Source organism: Tachysurus fulvidraco, chromosome 4 (genome assembly GCF_022655615.1).
Source record: "Tachysurus fulvidraco isolate hzauxx_2018 chromosome 4, HZAU_PFXX_2.0, whole genome shotgun sequence".
Classification (NCBI taxonomy): Eukaryota; Metazoa; Chordata; class Actinopteri; order Siluriformes; family Bagridae; genus Tachysurus; species Tachysurus fulvidraco.
In genome coordinates this window covers 6492664-6507175 of record NC_062521.1, presented here as the reverse complement: position 1 = coordinate 6507175, position 14512 = coordinate 6492664, and the positions used below count along the sequence as shown (strand labels likewise).

At 37.3% G+C, this 14512-nt stretch overlaps 1 protein-coding gene across 3 annotated transcripts; it reads left to right on the top strand.

Annotated features, from left to right (window-relative positions):
* Positions 1-1842: 1842 nt before the first annotated feature.
* Positions 1843-12363, top strand: fam83b (family with sequence similarity 83 member B). Of its 3 annotated transcripts, XM_027165938.2 has the most exons (6): positions 1843-2073; positions 2926-3096; positions 3259-3753; positions 6821-6985; positions 8451-8575; positions 9273-12363. In XM_027165938.2, exons 3-6 carry the CDS (start codon positions 3313-3315, stop codon positions 11287-11289), a joined length of 2748 nt encoding a protein of 915 aa, XP_027021739.1. In that variant the 5' UTR covers positions 1843-2073; positions 2926-3096; positions 3259-3312; the 3' UTR covers positions 11290-12363. The 3 variants fall into 3 exon arrangements, with proteins under 3 accessions (XP_027021739.1, XP_027021737.1, XP_027021736.1); XM_027165936.2 differs by lacking the exon at positions 2926-3096; XM_027165935.2 differs by having other exon boundaries at positions 2926-3753.
* Positions 12364-14512: the final 2149 nt, after the last annotated feature.

The window sequence follows — 14512 nt, the reverse complement described above, 5'->3', positions numbered from 1 at the left end:
TATCTGATTTGTTAAAACTGTTCCATTTACATTAGGCCACATAAATGCGTCTTGGCGAATCGGATATCGATCTGATCTTTCTACTCCCGCCCAAAATGCAAATATATTTTACCTAATTTCCGGGGTAATTGAAATGGAACATGCTTTGGTGTATGCGGTTGCTACAAAAAACAGCATTTACTGTTTGCTGCATTTTCGCTGGCAGCAGCAGTGCATTTTAAGACCCAACGAGACGTCTGGGTGAAAGATCAGAGCCAGCGCTGGTGGGAAAACATATTTGTTTCTGGCACGATGAACGACTTGCGAGTCACCTGCGAGTGATGTACTTCCGTTTGGGAGGAGTTTAGCGCTGACGTATGTGGCTTAAACAACTACATGCATTTACACCTGTCCAGTTTCATCTGAAATGTGTCCCAGACCACCTCCTGAAGGGGTTTGAACCATCGGATTTATATCCGTCTCGAAACCGTTTCGGAGGGCATTTACACCTGGTCTTTTTACCATCGGATCACAGAAAACACAAAAAGCCCCTTAGAGAAGGACGGAGAAGTGTGTTCTAAACCCATATCTCTCTCCTGTTACATCTGCACCACTATGGCTTGCAGATAAATATATATGCATTGGAAACTTTGTCTATTGTTTTAAATCGAAACACAACACAACCGCTTTAAACTACCTCATTTGTAAAGTAATCATTATTTAAGCATCAAAGTGTAATACATTCGTGTTATTCTCATTATTTTATTATAAGCAAGGAAGGATGTGTAACCTGAAGCGAATTTGATCTGAAACCTCCTTTAGAATTTGAAATATAACCTGAAATTGTTATCATCTTTAGAAAAAAACCCTTTCTAACATTTAATTCTGTACATTGTAGCTTATAAAACAGTTGAAATATCAGACACAAACTAGCTGTTCAATGATAGTATAATGTCTACTTTTGTAGTGCAGCTCAATGTCTTGTGCTTTACCTCAGAATAACAGCCCTATGTTGTGTTTTGTCCACGCTGCAAACACATTCTCGTCATGTCACAACCTGCCACATACAGTACATTCACTTACTGTACAACCCACCAAAGAGTTTTTTTGTTGTTTAAACAAAGTAACTTTACACTTTTGCCTCTTATGAATTGTGACATGATGTGAAAAACGTTCTTATAAGATTATGGATAATAAACCAGTAACAATATATACTTTATAAGGATTTTATGCTTGTCTGCACCCAGGGCAATAATTTTGAAAGTCAGGACTGTTTAATATCTGTTTTGCTTCCTGTTACTCTTTGTTTTGTTTCCTGTCATCTTCCTGGTTTACCATGCTCCTGTCTGATGCCCAATTGCAACCGGTGTTAATGTTCAACTTTTAGATTATTCAATGTTTGTCTTCTTGAGAAATGACGTTTATATTAACGGTTGTTTATCAGACTGTTGAATGTTCCTCAGCATTACGTGAAGCTTTTTTTTTTAAAATTTCATTCAAATTTCTTTTTTTTCAATATTCAGTTTGTACTCAAACAATATCTAGCCCAACACAATGTGTATAAAGCTCCCAGTATTTGTCCCTACTTCATACACATCCATCTGTTCATCCAGTACAAAGAAATTAAACATCTAAAACAAGACGCAGCATGCCACTGCATATCATAACGACAAAGTTCAGTGTTTAGTCAGAAAAATAGCAAAAAAAAAAGGTATATAAGTGGAGCAGAAGAATCATCTACTAGTATCTGAGTGAACTCTGGTCTGTTTTTCATGCAAGGAGGAGGCAAGTCATGGGAGGGGGGGTATAAAGAAGGAACGAGACACAGAGGTGTGGCTAAGAATGGCTCAAACAGGTCTGTTGCCTGTGGCCAGGGAGAACGTTTCAGTTTTACGAATCCCCACCCATTTTTGTTCTCAGCACTTTTCAAGTTGTGACACCTCCAGTTCATTTTTTTCTCTGCAGTCACTCGCAGGCGGTAAAGATTCCTGCTGCTTTTCAACCTACTTCTAATGTTTATTAGTAATGGATTTGAACTGGATAGAAATGCATTACCTGCAACTCTAAAGGATTTTCCTGTGACTGACAGTTCAAGTAAGTTATAAGTTTGGGTACACAAATGGCACGTGAGTATCTTACTGTAAATACTTAATGCATTTAACCGTCCTGCCAATAACATACATTTAAGAAGGAATCTATGGACTATGTATGTTTTATGAGATGACTATTACCATGAGCTGTAACACTGTTCATGCAAGTTATAAAGAAATAAGTTTGCTGTCAGAATATACAATTATTGCAGTCTTTCTTGCATAAGTCCTTTTAGCCGCTATTCTTGCGGAGCCAGTTATGAACTTATGAAAATCTTCTAAAAAAAATTGTTTTGTACTGGTGCATTGTTCACCCGTAATTATTAGGCTTTGCACGTTACCAGGCGTGCTCACGATTCATCTAAAGCTGAAGAAATTGATGTCATTATCTTTTCAAGTATCTTTACCTAGCACAAATGTGTGTTAAGTGGTTTATACTATGAGACTATGGTAGCTATTTATTTATTTTGTGAGTTTACTCCAGTGTTTTACAAATTTCCTATGTTGTTAATAGAAATTAAATGATATCGAAAATTGTCACTGAAGGGAATCTTTGAAATGACTTCTTGACGTGGACCAAGTCACAGATACGGACGTTGAATGAATCTTTTTCATTTTCTAATGCGGTGCAGAAACAGTGTGTAATAATTCAAAAACTGCGGGGGCTGAACAGCTGGGCTAGCGATTAGCGTCTAATCAGGGGTAGCGTCCTTTACATAGTTTGCACAAAGTTGCAGTGTCTACTCAGGTAGCTTATGGTAGATTTGTACAGCATTTAGTTCAGGGGAGTGTACTACTAGGTTGCTACTGTTGCTCGTTAACCGCAGAACTGTTTTTTTTAATCTCTTTTATTCAGAGCTGTATTCCATTAAACACCTTTACTGGAACCTGGCTGAGCAAGTTTTCCATGTATGCTGTGGCCACGAGGCAATACCAGTGAACCATATCTTTAACAGATGTCGTTTGTTTTTCCTTTGTATTTTTTTTTAAATGCTCACCATCCCATTAAAATTCCAAGATGATGAAGGTATAGGACAATATAGACATGTTTTATTTGTTGAAACGTGATGAAAATTAGAACATGAACAACGGGGCAGAATTGTTATGTGGTTTGAATTGAAAAGATTATCTTTCTTTCTGTCTAAACAAAATAAATAAATAAATGAACCCAAATGCTCTCTGTCACCAGGTATCAGCTGCTGTTCTATCGTTTTGAGGAGAGCTGATCAAAGGCCCAGGCATAATGGAATCCAATCTATCTATGCTCTCATCCTTGAAAGAGGACTTCAGCCCTGAGGATTACATCCTGCCACATTATAAGGAAGCTTATCGGTTAGCTATTGACTGTTTGGTCAGTGGTGGCAAACAAGTATATCAGGAATTCCTCCATGCTGAGAAAATCACAAGCTTCCTTTCTGAGGAAGAAATTGACTTCATAACACAGAATACAGAACAACTAGCTGTCAGTGAGGATGAGGAGGATGTTGACAGCACCAGGGACAACTCCACAGGGACATACTGGCCCACAAATTCTGATGCTCCTCCCCCAGACCTGGATCTCGGTTGGCCAGAGGTCATGCATAACAGATTCCAGACCAACATAAACATCCTTTACCATCCACCCAGGTCAAACAGTCCCACCATCAAGGAATCACTGAGGAGACATATCCAAGATGCCAGACAGGTAATGGAGGCATGACGTACTGTAGAAGTGCACTCTGCTTGCCCAAACAAGTGTCTTTGTGTTTACTGGCATTTCATTTAAGATGTGTATCAACAGCGATTCGTGACCATAGATTTTGTTGGGGCAGGACGTCGTTAAATACCAACGCAGCCACAGATAAAAAAAAAGGGTCTATGTATTATGAATTTTCAGATTGACCCAGTTAAACATGACGTTATTCATTTTATTGACCTATTTTGAGCGGTTTTAGATGGATTTTTATTCATGGCATTTCAGCAAAACATTTCATCCTACACAAATACTGTACACATCAAAAACAACTTGCTCCCCAGTCCAAACACTTTGGTATCTAGTAGGTTTTGCTATCTCTAAATTGTCTGTAGTCTGTGAATGGCTGTGTAACCGTGTACGACTGTGCCCTGCAGTGGCACACAGTTCTCGGGTGTCCAGGTTCCTGGTTCCATGTAGCCCTGTATAGTGGGAGAGTCCAATGGAAGGATAAACCTGCTTTCCCTGTTTAAAGAAATGTACTAGAATAAATAATAATCATTTGTTATAAATCATGGCATCTGTTGCTGCTCCTCCAACGGAAATATTCATAGACAAAATATGGGGCAGTGTCCCAGTATTCAACCAGTGAGAATATCTAAATGGAGCTAAATAGTGAGGAAATCAAAGTGTCTGTAAAATAGGCAAATGTGTACAGTATATTCAAATCTTTAAATTAACAGAGATTTTTAGGAAAACAATGTCAAGCAATTTTCAAAAACATAAGGACAACGGCTGTAGCACGTATTTTCCAGGCGTTAGCAAAGACATAAAGAGTAAGGTGCTTACAGGAATGAAAATAGGGTCAAATGTATAATGAAACTTTTGGGTCCTGAACTGTTTGACCTGCAAGAAATCAATTAAGCTGACAAGACATCGATGACATGTCTATTCTTGCTCTGGGAAAACATTTTACCTCACTTTATCTCCTGGAGTAACTACATTGTACCTACCTCAGTAAATACCTCATGTTTGGAAATTGGGTTGATAGCTAATTTCATGCATTTTCCACACATGTTGCTAACCAAATAGCAGCATATGTTTTTACACTGTCCTACCGGCTGACTGCACGGCATGTTGCATTGTTAAACAACCCCGAAGGTCCCTGTTTGCTTTGTGAGCGAAGAGTCAACAAACAACCCTACAGCTGACTTGTCTTATCACTGTGGAACTTTTATTTGTAAGCGTTAACCTCTGAATTAACTCTAAATGATGCTATTATTAAAAAGAAGTGATCAATCAGTAGGAGCCATACAGTGTATGTGAATAAAAAAGCAGCGAGAGTTATAAACAGATTTCACTTAAAGTTTACTAAAAATATTCAGCAAAGAAGAAGAAGAAAGTGAATCGTTAAATAGTTCATCTGATACACACCCTTTCTTAAGCTATCTGGGTGTGGCTGGAAGAACCCTGCTTGACAACATATACATACAGATTTTTTTTTTGGGCAGTGCTACCAGGGTGTGAGTTGTGAGCTTTGTTTATTTATTATTATTATTTTTTTTTTAATAGAGCCGTGTTTGACTCACGGCACTTAATGATAAAAGATTAGAAGTTCATTCGTGTAGTGATTGGACTTCACTGGCAATTTAAGGAAATGTCAGTGGCAGTGAATCAGATATGTTGATAACGAAATGTGCTTTCACTTTGAGGGAAAGTCTATTTCCCAAAGTTATGTGCTGATTGTATCCTTGCACCTTTTTAATGGCTGACATAATGAAGTTCACACTTTACAGCTCGCAAACAAGACAACCTATCAGTATGTCAGTGTGTTTCCAGGATCCAGGGTTTTTAGGGACAGAGTGCAATATGTCACGATTGACAGATTTTTCAGTGGTCATTACGAAGAGTCAGACATCCATCCACATTCACCCGATTGTCACTAACAAGGAAATTGCATAGAGTGAAATAGATATATGTGGTTGCATGGCACTCAAAGATTCAGAAAGATCAGCAGAGATCCAGACATAAAAAATATATAAAGTTTAAGGTTAACATCCTTACATTTTCTGACGACTCGATGCATATGAAATTCCTATGACCTTCTCATGAGATAAGGTTGAGATATCAGAGGATTCTGGGCTATTGTGGAAATAAGATGGAACTGCACTGAGGATTTGAAAAGAAGATGAAATAGGCAACATACTGAGCATCTTCAGAGAGTGATTTCCTGAGAATAAAATATAACAGGAAAGGTGGTGTTTTAGATATATTACATGTAACATCCCAAGGAACAACACTTCTGCCTTATTGCTTTTGAACTGGAACTAAGAATTGTAGGCAAATTAACACCATTGGAAATGTTTCTATTTTTTTGCCAGACAAGGAAGTCTTGGTAGTGTGTTGTCATAAACAAATGACTCTCGTGATGTTTTTTGGAAACCGATTACCACGTTTTGTATTGTTCATATACTGCGCATACTAGGGACTATTTAAATATAAAGCAATTAAATCAAGGTACTTTGCTGTCATTTTGCCTTTACTTCATTGCACATGCAAACGTTTTCACATTAAATCTGTGTGTTCTGTATCCTGTGGTGCCCAGCAGTGGTAATTTTATGTAGGAGTAAAAATGACTCTTAATAATACTAATTTCTACTAATTTATATAGTTTGATTATGCAATTTCTAGTACTTTCCATGACCTTGATTTTGGAAACATGTGAAATACCACAGGGTGTGGTGCTGTAAGGCTTTTGTGCTAAAGCTTCACCAACTCATCAGCTTCTACTTGTTGAAGCTTGAATGGAGTGATGCTGGAATTGCTTTAAGGTCTGATGAAAAGTTATTACTTTAATCTACCCAACCTTCCTCACCACGACCATGCTGGCTATCATGAAAAAATAACTTGCAAAAGTATTCACCCACACCCCCTTTTGGTGTTTTTCACCTGTTATGCTACATTACACCCTGGAATTAAAATAGATTTTTAATTGGATTTTTGTTCATGGTCAAAACGGAATAGTCCGAATTGTTGAATTGGAATGAAAATGAATGCTATCTGTTTTGTTCTAATCCAGGTCATTGCAATCGCCATGGATGTGTTTACCGATGTAGACATTTTTAAAGAGGTGGTCGACGCGTCAATCCGAGGCATTCCTGTGTACATCCTTTTGGATCACAGTCATTTGAAAAGCTTTCTCAATATGGCGGCAAATCTTGACATTCAAATTCAAAAACTCAGGGTGAGTATCCTTTCACATTACATTCAGTTATATTTATATTTCTGCTATTTAATACTTAGTTCATGTGAGATTTTTATTCGATGGTAATCATAATTTTTCATTTCTTTGACACAGAATTTCCTACGCTTTCTCATTAATTAAAAAAATATATATATGTGTGCTTGTCCTTGTTCCTTTCAAGGCTTGGACCATCATCTTAGATAAGCTTCACAGAATGCTGAGGGTCAGATTTTCTTTCACACAAGAACAAAAGTAACATCACATTACTGTTTCTTTTTTAAGTGGTAGATAAAAAAATATCCTTTCCTCTCTGGTTGGATGATCAGAAGCTAGCAGTTGAATGATGGATATTTTTTTTAGAAATGACACTCCAGTAGCTTAAAATAGTTGTGCCTTGTGCATCGCCTTGTGGTAATTGTAATAGTCACTAGTGGGATGAAGTAAAGCTGACTTTCCTACCATGTCTGTTAAACAACTTCCAATTTCATTTGCTGTTTTTGGATGATAGATTTGAAATCCTCCTCTAAGGCTCTTCTCATGTTTGTCATTTGAATATATAATTCATGAGCAATATATAATCCTTAGCTCTGGAAAAGTCTTCCGGGATTATATGATCTTTGTACTCTTGTCCATGATGTAATGTCAGGAAAACTCTGTTGAGTTATTTTATATCACCCTCTATATGGTCCAGAACCAATTTGAACCAGATGTTAACCACAGATGTCTTCTCAGTCGTGTTCAGAACAATACGTCCTGTTCTAATCTTTTTACCTCTATCGATTATGCCTTGTCCTTTCTTATGTTCATGCTAATCATTAGAATAGAGAAAAAGATCTCTTGTCCCTAGCCAATCAGGACCCTCCACAAACTGACACAACTGGATAAATAAGATATATATGCTCATAATTGTGAATAAATTTGCAGAGACTTTGCCAAAGCCTTCAACAGCTTGTCTATCCGAACCATGTTATTAGGAACACCTGCACGTTCATCAGTGTGTCTGAAGCACAATGCATAAATTTGCAAAATCTACACAGCTGAAGATTGGAAAATACCAGAAACTTCCAAACTTCAACTGCCTCAAGGTTTAACAAGTTGTGCATTCTGAGATGCTTTTCTGCTCACCACGGTTATAAAGAGTTATACGTTTAAGTCAACTCAACCCAGTCTGGCTATTATCCTCTCAACACCAAGTCATTTGTTTTTGTTGTTCACTAGATGTTTTTTGTTTTTCACACCACACAGTGCTGTGTAACGTTTAGAACCTGAAATCGCAGAAGATCTGCAGTTCTGGCATACTCAAACCAGCCCATAATGTAATAACTACCATGCCAAGGGCAAAGTCACTGAGATCACATTTTCCCCATCTATTCTGTTGTTTGATGTGAAAATGAACTGAAGCTCTTGACCTGTATCTGCGAGTGTAAATTCTTGAATCTTTAAAGTAAACTTGTCTTGTCTGCAGAACATGAGGGTGCGCACAGTGCAAGGTCAGGAGTATGTTTGCAAATCAGGAGCCAAATTCCATGGAGCCATGTTACAGAAATTTCTCCTAGTTGACTGCCAAACAGTGTTTTTTGGATCATACAGGTAAGTTAGTAAAAGGTGTCATGGCATACATAAATAATAAAGCTTAAATATGTAAAACACACTTAAAAATAAGGAATAAAACCTGAGGTTACACTGTAAATGAGACAAACAACCCCTGAGGTTATTGTTTGGAGACTGAATATATATTTGAATATATAAAATAGCTTAGCATTATCTCCTGGAATGTCTCTCCATGTCTTTGCATCTTTGACTGTCATATTGCGTGAAACCCTAAAACGTTTTCACGAGAAAAAATTAGGAAAGTATCTGTAGATCTGTATTTTAGTTTGAATAGCAACAGCCTGTAGCAAGTACTAAAATAGTACCTTGTATACTGTAGCTTGTGTGTATCTACAAATAACTGATTGATCATCATGAAGCGATTTTTGGAGGGAAATAAAAAAAATATGTGTGCAATATTTTGTATTTCATGTATTACCCCTACATTCATTCTCCAGTGTATTCATTTGTTATCATATTGGTTACCATGTGCATTTCTAGATCATTAAGCTAGCTATACCTACACTTCACAAATGAATGGGCTTAGCAAGCACGCTTGCATTTTTATAATCAATATGCATACATACTTTCTTAGCTTGTCATTTCATTTCTACTCTCTATCAAAATACCGTATTTAATTAATTCCATTTGTTAAATGTAACATATTTAAATGATGTTCGTACACTGTCATTCACAGTCTCATGTGGTCCTGTGAAAAGATCCACCTGAATATGGTTCAAGTCATAACAGGAGAGTTAGTGGAGTCTTACGACGAGGAGTTCCGGACTCTATACGCCCGCTCCAATATTCCATTCGAGATCCAGTCTCAGGACATCTTGTCAGATCGATGGATGAATGGCAAAACTGAGAATTACCTCGGCCGTCCCATCCGAGCTTTTGAAAGAAAGGATCACTTGAGGCACACACTTGACTCTGTATATCGCCAAACCTGTGAGAGACAAGCAGGCATTAGGGGCGTACAGGAAGATCTTCCCATCGCTCCCCATAGTAGATTTCTTCAAGATGCACTGGAGTTCAACAAGCGGCACAGCTATGCAGGGGAACCCCGAGAGCCCGGACATATCATTCAGCAGTCCAGGTATGGCAGCAGTAACTGGAATGTGGCTGAAGACATCAGGGGTTATGGAGGAAACCATCCAACTCTTATGGAGAACCCCTATGGAAGCACCAGATTAAACTTCCTTAACAGGACTGCTAACTATCGCCAGTCCTACCACGGTCATGATAAACAGGTGCATTCAATGCAGCAGACCATGCCAAGTTTGGCAAGTACCTCCAAGTCATTTCTGCGCACATGGAGGATAGAATCCTACCTCAAAAACTGTGACGCACACATTGGAGAACCATATGATTATCTTGACCAATACGAGATGGACAACAAACCTGTTCCTGTGATGCCTTCTCGTCTTAGGTCATCCCTGGTATTCAGGTCCATTATCCCAGAGGATTCAGAACCCAACAATTACACAAATGATTCCATATCATCAGCACTCCGTGAGGATCAATTTGGAATACAGCCGGGTTCACAGTACTATTCGAACCAATGGAACCAAGCGGATTTATGGGACAATCGAGCCCAACCTGATGAATTTATGTTAAAGAGACGGAGTATACAGGTCCCAGAGCACTCTGGAAAAAACTTTGGCTTTGGCTCAGGAAGAGAGATACTATATGCTAGCCTTGGCAGAGCTAAAAATCGGTTTAAGGTTAAAGAGCCTGAGCTCCCACAAGACAATTTGTACAAAAGGCACAGTGTAGCAGACCCTAGGCATAATACATACAATAATAGTAATAATAAAGAACCTTCCAGCCATCTGTATGCACACCTGTCGAGAAATGAAACAGACAAAGGTCCGGTTCTTGAGAACTCAATAAGTGGAGGGTATACCCAAAACCTCAATGAGGACCAGAGATCGCTCTCACATTATGATGTCAAAACAGCTGAAAGCAACAATGTGCAACACTCTATGTGGCAAGAACCTCCCTTAAGGACCGTATCAGCAACAGGTCTAGAAGTGGAGGATATCAACCGGAACAAACCCAGTGTAATATCACCCTTTAAAAAGGGCACCAAGAAAATCAAATCGCTTCTAAACATTCCAGAGAAGCGGGACAGCTCGCCAAAAAGGAAGAACAATTCAAGCCTTAAAATATGTGGTAGCACTGACACCATTCTTTCTGATGACACAGAGAAACAACAGAGCCCTACAACCATTTCTATGAAGTCCAGTGACAGCAGTTTTTTGAAAAGGATAAATGGGAGGATCTCTGAAACAAAGTACAATGCTGCCGCCTTGACCGGAGAAACGTCTGCTCCTCGTTTTAGTACAGACGAGCTCCAGGGTGATGGGTCTGTAAAAGCGGCAGATCGGCTGTATTCCAACAGTCAGGAGAATAAAAGAAATTTGGTACAGGGCACCACCACAAGTCAGTGGCCACAAGAGCAAGTTCGGGTGAATAGGGCGTACAGTCGTTTTGAGCCTCTTTGTTCCTTTGAGAGTAAAAATACCTCTTCAGGACAGGGCACCGGTTTGTCCATAAATAAATCAGACAGAAACAGAAGCTCTTTCCTTACAAGAGGAACAACAAGCAGTGATCATAGCAACCATATAACTCAACATACACACGGTCATGAAAATAAACTTGGACGTTTCATACAGCGGGTTGGAAATTTAATAAACAAGAATAAGTAATGTAGATGTAGATAAAAGCAAATAATTGCCACCTCAATGAAAGGGGGAAAACAATTCCCTTGAAATATCTTATCGTAGTAATTGTATAGACTTTGCCTTGGTGTAATATAAAAATGAGTGCAATAAATTATAGTGGACTACTTGTGTTGGAGCACTGAAATCGAACACTATATCTCATGCACCGTCTCCTGAGGATCATCCTGCATTGCCCTCATGTTTTAGGTCATCCCTTACTTTCAGGTCCTTCACACCAGAGTCTCCAGTATTTATGTATGTATCGATTTGGAATACAGTCCGCATGCACTATATGACTCTTCAGTGCAATCAAGAATTAGTCACTAGACACTGTATGTTCAAACACTCCACTCCACACATGGACGTTGGTTTGACTGTTGTTACCTGAAATGTTTACATTCGTAATTAAATCTCTTTTTTTAACTAGTGTTTTGACCTCATGTGGAAATGTTCAGAAAGGGAAACTTCACTCAGTGGATACTTTAACGGCTTTATGCTGTGCAATGACCAATTTTGTGGAGGAAATCATACTAAAGTCCATTGTGCCTTAACACTTATTGTTTTTGAGCAGGTATAAGATGCAACAAAATCTTTTCCATAATGCATGATATGTTTTTACAATACACTGCGAAAGTGCCAACTAATTTTCAGAGTTCAAGGGAGAATTTGATTTTGCACTTTTTACCAACAACTACATTATTTAACAAGGACAAGGACAGGAAAATATACAGTTTTTACATGCTGCGATGAATAACAATGGAGATATAAAAGCGCAGGAATATATATACATATAATGTTACATATCACTATATTCATATTTTAGCATAATATCACAGCCCTTGTCAACACTGTGATGCTGTGATTATAAGTTCTTATCAGAAAAATGTACATTTAAACAGATGAATGCTGGGTAAAGATCATTCTCATCCAGAAAAACCTCTACAAATGTCTGAACTGTAATGATTTAGACTTTAACTTTCTTAAATAGCAATGCAACACAAAAGACACAAGAATTGCATGAGCTTGTGACCTTTCTACAAACTGATTGCTTTGTTGTTTTGTTACTGCAGAGGATGGGGGGAAAAATCCATATTATAATGTTTGGACTTTAAGTCCAGGGATAATGAGGTCAAAGGAGATGAGGTAACCTCTACAACAAGATTATAGTGATTCATTCTCATTCATAAAACTTATTTTTTTCCCCAGCAGTACCATTTATCTACATTCTTACTGTATGTAATGCATCAGTTTCCCCCCACTTTAATTCTTAGGACTCGCCAGACGTTCATCCTTTGGTAACGTCATTTCTCAACCAAAACCAATCTCTTTGACACAATTGTATTTGAAAAATCACCACACTCTTTATGGAAATGAATCTAGAGATAAACACTGAATGCCATTGTCTCCTGACTTACTGAAATAACAAATAAAACTTGAAACTTTTAAATATTTTAAGCCATTTTTTTAGCAATTTATTTTTAAATCAAATTGTAACTGAACATTGTGTCGCAAATACACAATAAACACAATAAACAATAAAAATCTGAGTCTCTGATGCCAAACACCACTCTTGCAAAGATCTCTGGTGCTTTTTTTTTAATTTTTTTATTTTTTATTGTCAGTGTAATCTCTGCAAACACTGAAGTATAAGAGTCTGAGTTGAATACTGAAGTAGCTTCCTTGATTTTCTGATTGTTTCAAATTGTTCCTTATAAAACAATTAAAACAATTATAATAGTAAAAATAGGCAGCTGGTGATAAAATCGTTGACGCACAGGGGTGTGCTATTGAAGTGCATAGCTGTGTCTTGGGCTTTGTGTATTTAACCTAATTACACTAAGAAAGATAACAACATATTTATCTCAAAACCCTGACCTTTTAACAGGGGTGTGTAGAATTTTTAGATTTGGTACCAGACAAATCCAAGAGTTCTCACCAATGCTACAGTATCTTTAAAAAGTAGAAGGATATGGCATGCTTCGAGCGGTGAAATAAAATTATTTAAATTACACAGATGGCTGAATTTCCCATAACTTATGCTACAAATGTGTACTTGTTACACATGCATAATGAGGTGTTGGTGTGCAAAAACCTGCATCATTACTAGGGTTTTCGTTCAGGGATGTGCAGCACACTAGGAAGTGTACAGAACATGTCACTGCACATACTGACAAGATCAGTAATATAGGTCTCTTTGAAATAAAAATAAATAAATCCTAAGACTAATTAGCCATGAAGCTGATTTGCTACCCAGCGTTCATCCTTCAAAATAGAAATAAATAAATAAACATATGTTGCTTCATAATGTGTAGCAGGTGAGATTTTTAGCTTGATCAATTTTGCCATTCGCACCACCTCCGCTTACAGCTCCATCTATTTCCCTTTAATTGCATTTGTTTTTAATTAAAGCAATAGATTATTTTTATTTGTCTTGAAACGGATGTAGTTTATCTCTTTATTCTTAAATCTGTAGTATTTCATTTAATCAATATGAACAAAATCAAAAATTAAATGGGATATAGAAAGTTTTTTATGTTTTTAAAAATATCGAATTTATGTCATTTTCAACTCCTTTGCAAATTATTGCATACAAAGTTAATCGGTTGAGATAAAAACTTAAGTTTAAATGTGTGTAAATTTACACACTCTTTGGATCACGAATAGGATGTAACCTTTTTTTCCCGAATGTACAGGATTTTCACTGCTCTGTCTACTCAGTTCTGATGATTTTCAGCATTTCAGCATCTAAAAACATGTTTAATCTGAAAAATCTAAATATTATTCTCTTTTTTAATTATTATTTTTATTATTTTATATTTGTTTATTTTTTATTTTTTACCGCTGCTCCTAATAAGGTGGAGGTAATTATACACTCATGGACCACATACTGTATGTAGATAAAATGACAATGCCTTTTTTCATAAAGTTTTATTAAACATTTTATTAAAGCATATATAGTGAATTGTTTTTGCGGCATTTGGATGTATTCAGATTCAAACTGGGCTTTTCTTTTCATTTTTTTTTTTTTTTTGCTATCTGAAGAACAATAAAACCACCCACCTTTGCGATGATCAGCTATTTTTAATATGCTTAGTACATAGACACAGTCACTCAGCTACATCATACACTCACCATATGCATTAAACTCTCCCGAGTGTCCTGCAGTTTTTTATACACTATATGCTTTCCCATTGTCCATTAATCCTTT

Bases quoted from the DNA above. Each gene is read 5' to 3' on its own strand.
- fam83b (XM_027165936.2), top strand. From the start codon at position 3,313: ATGGAATCCAATCTATCTATGCTCTCATCCTTGAAAGAGGACTTCAGC. The intron at 3,754-6,820 runs GTAATGGAGGCA...GTTCTAATCCAG, and splicing joins ATATCCAAGATGCCAGACAG to GTCATTGCAATCGCCATGGA. The intron at 6,986-8,450 runs GTGAGTATCCTT...TCTTGTCTGCAG, and splicing joins TTCAAATTCAAAAACTCAGG to AACATGAGGGTGCGCACAGT.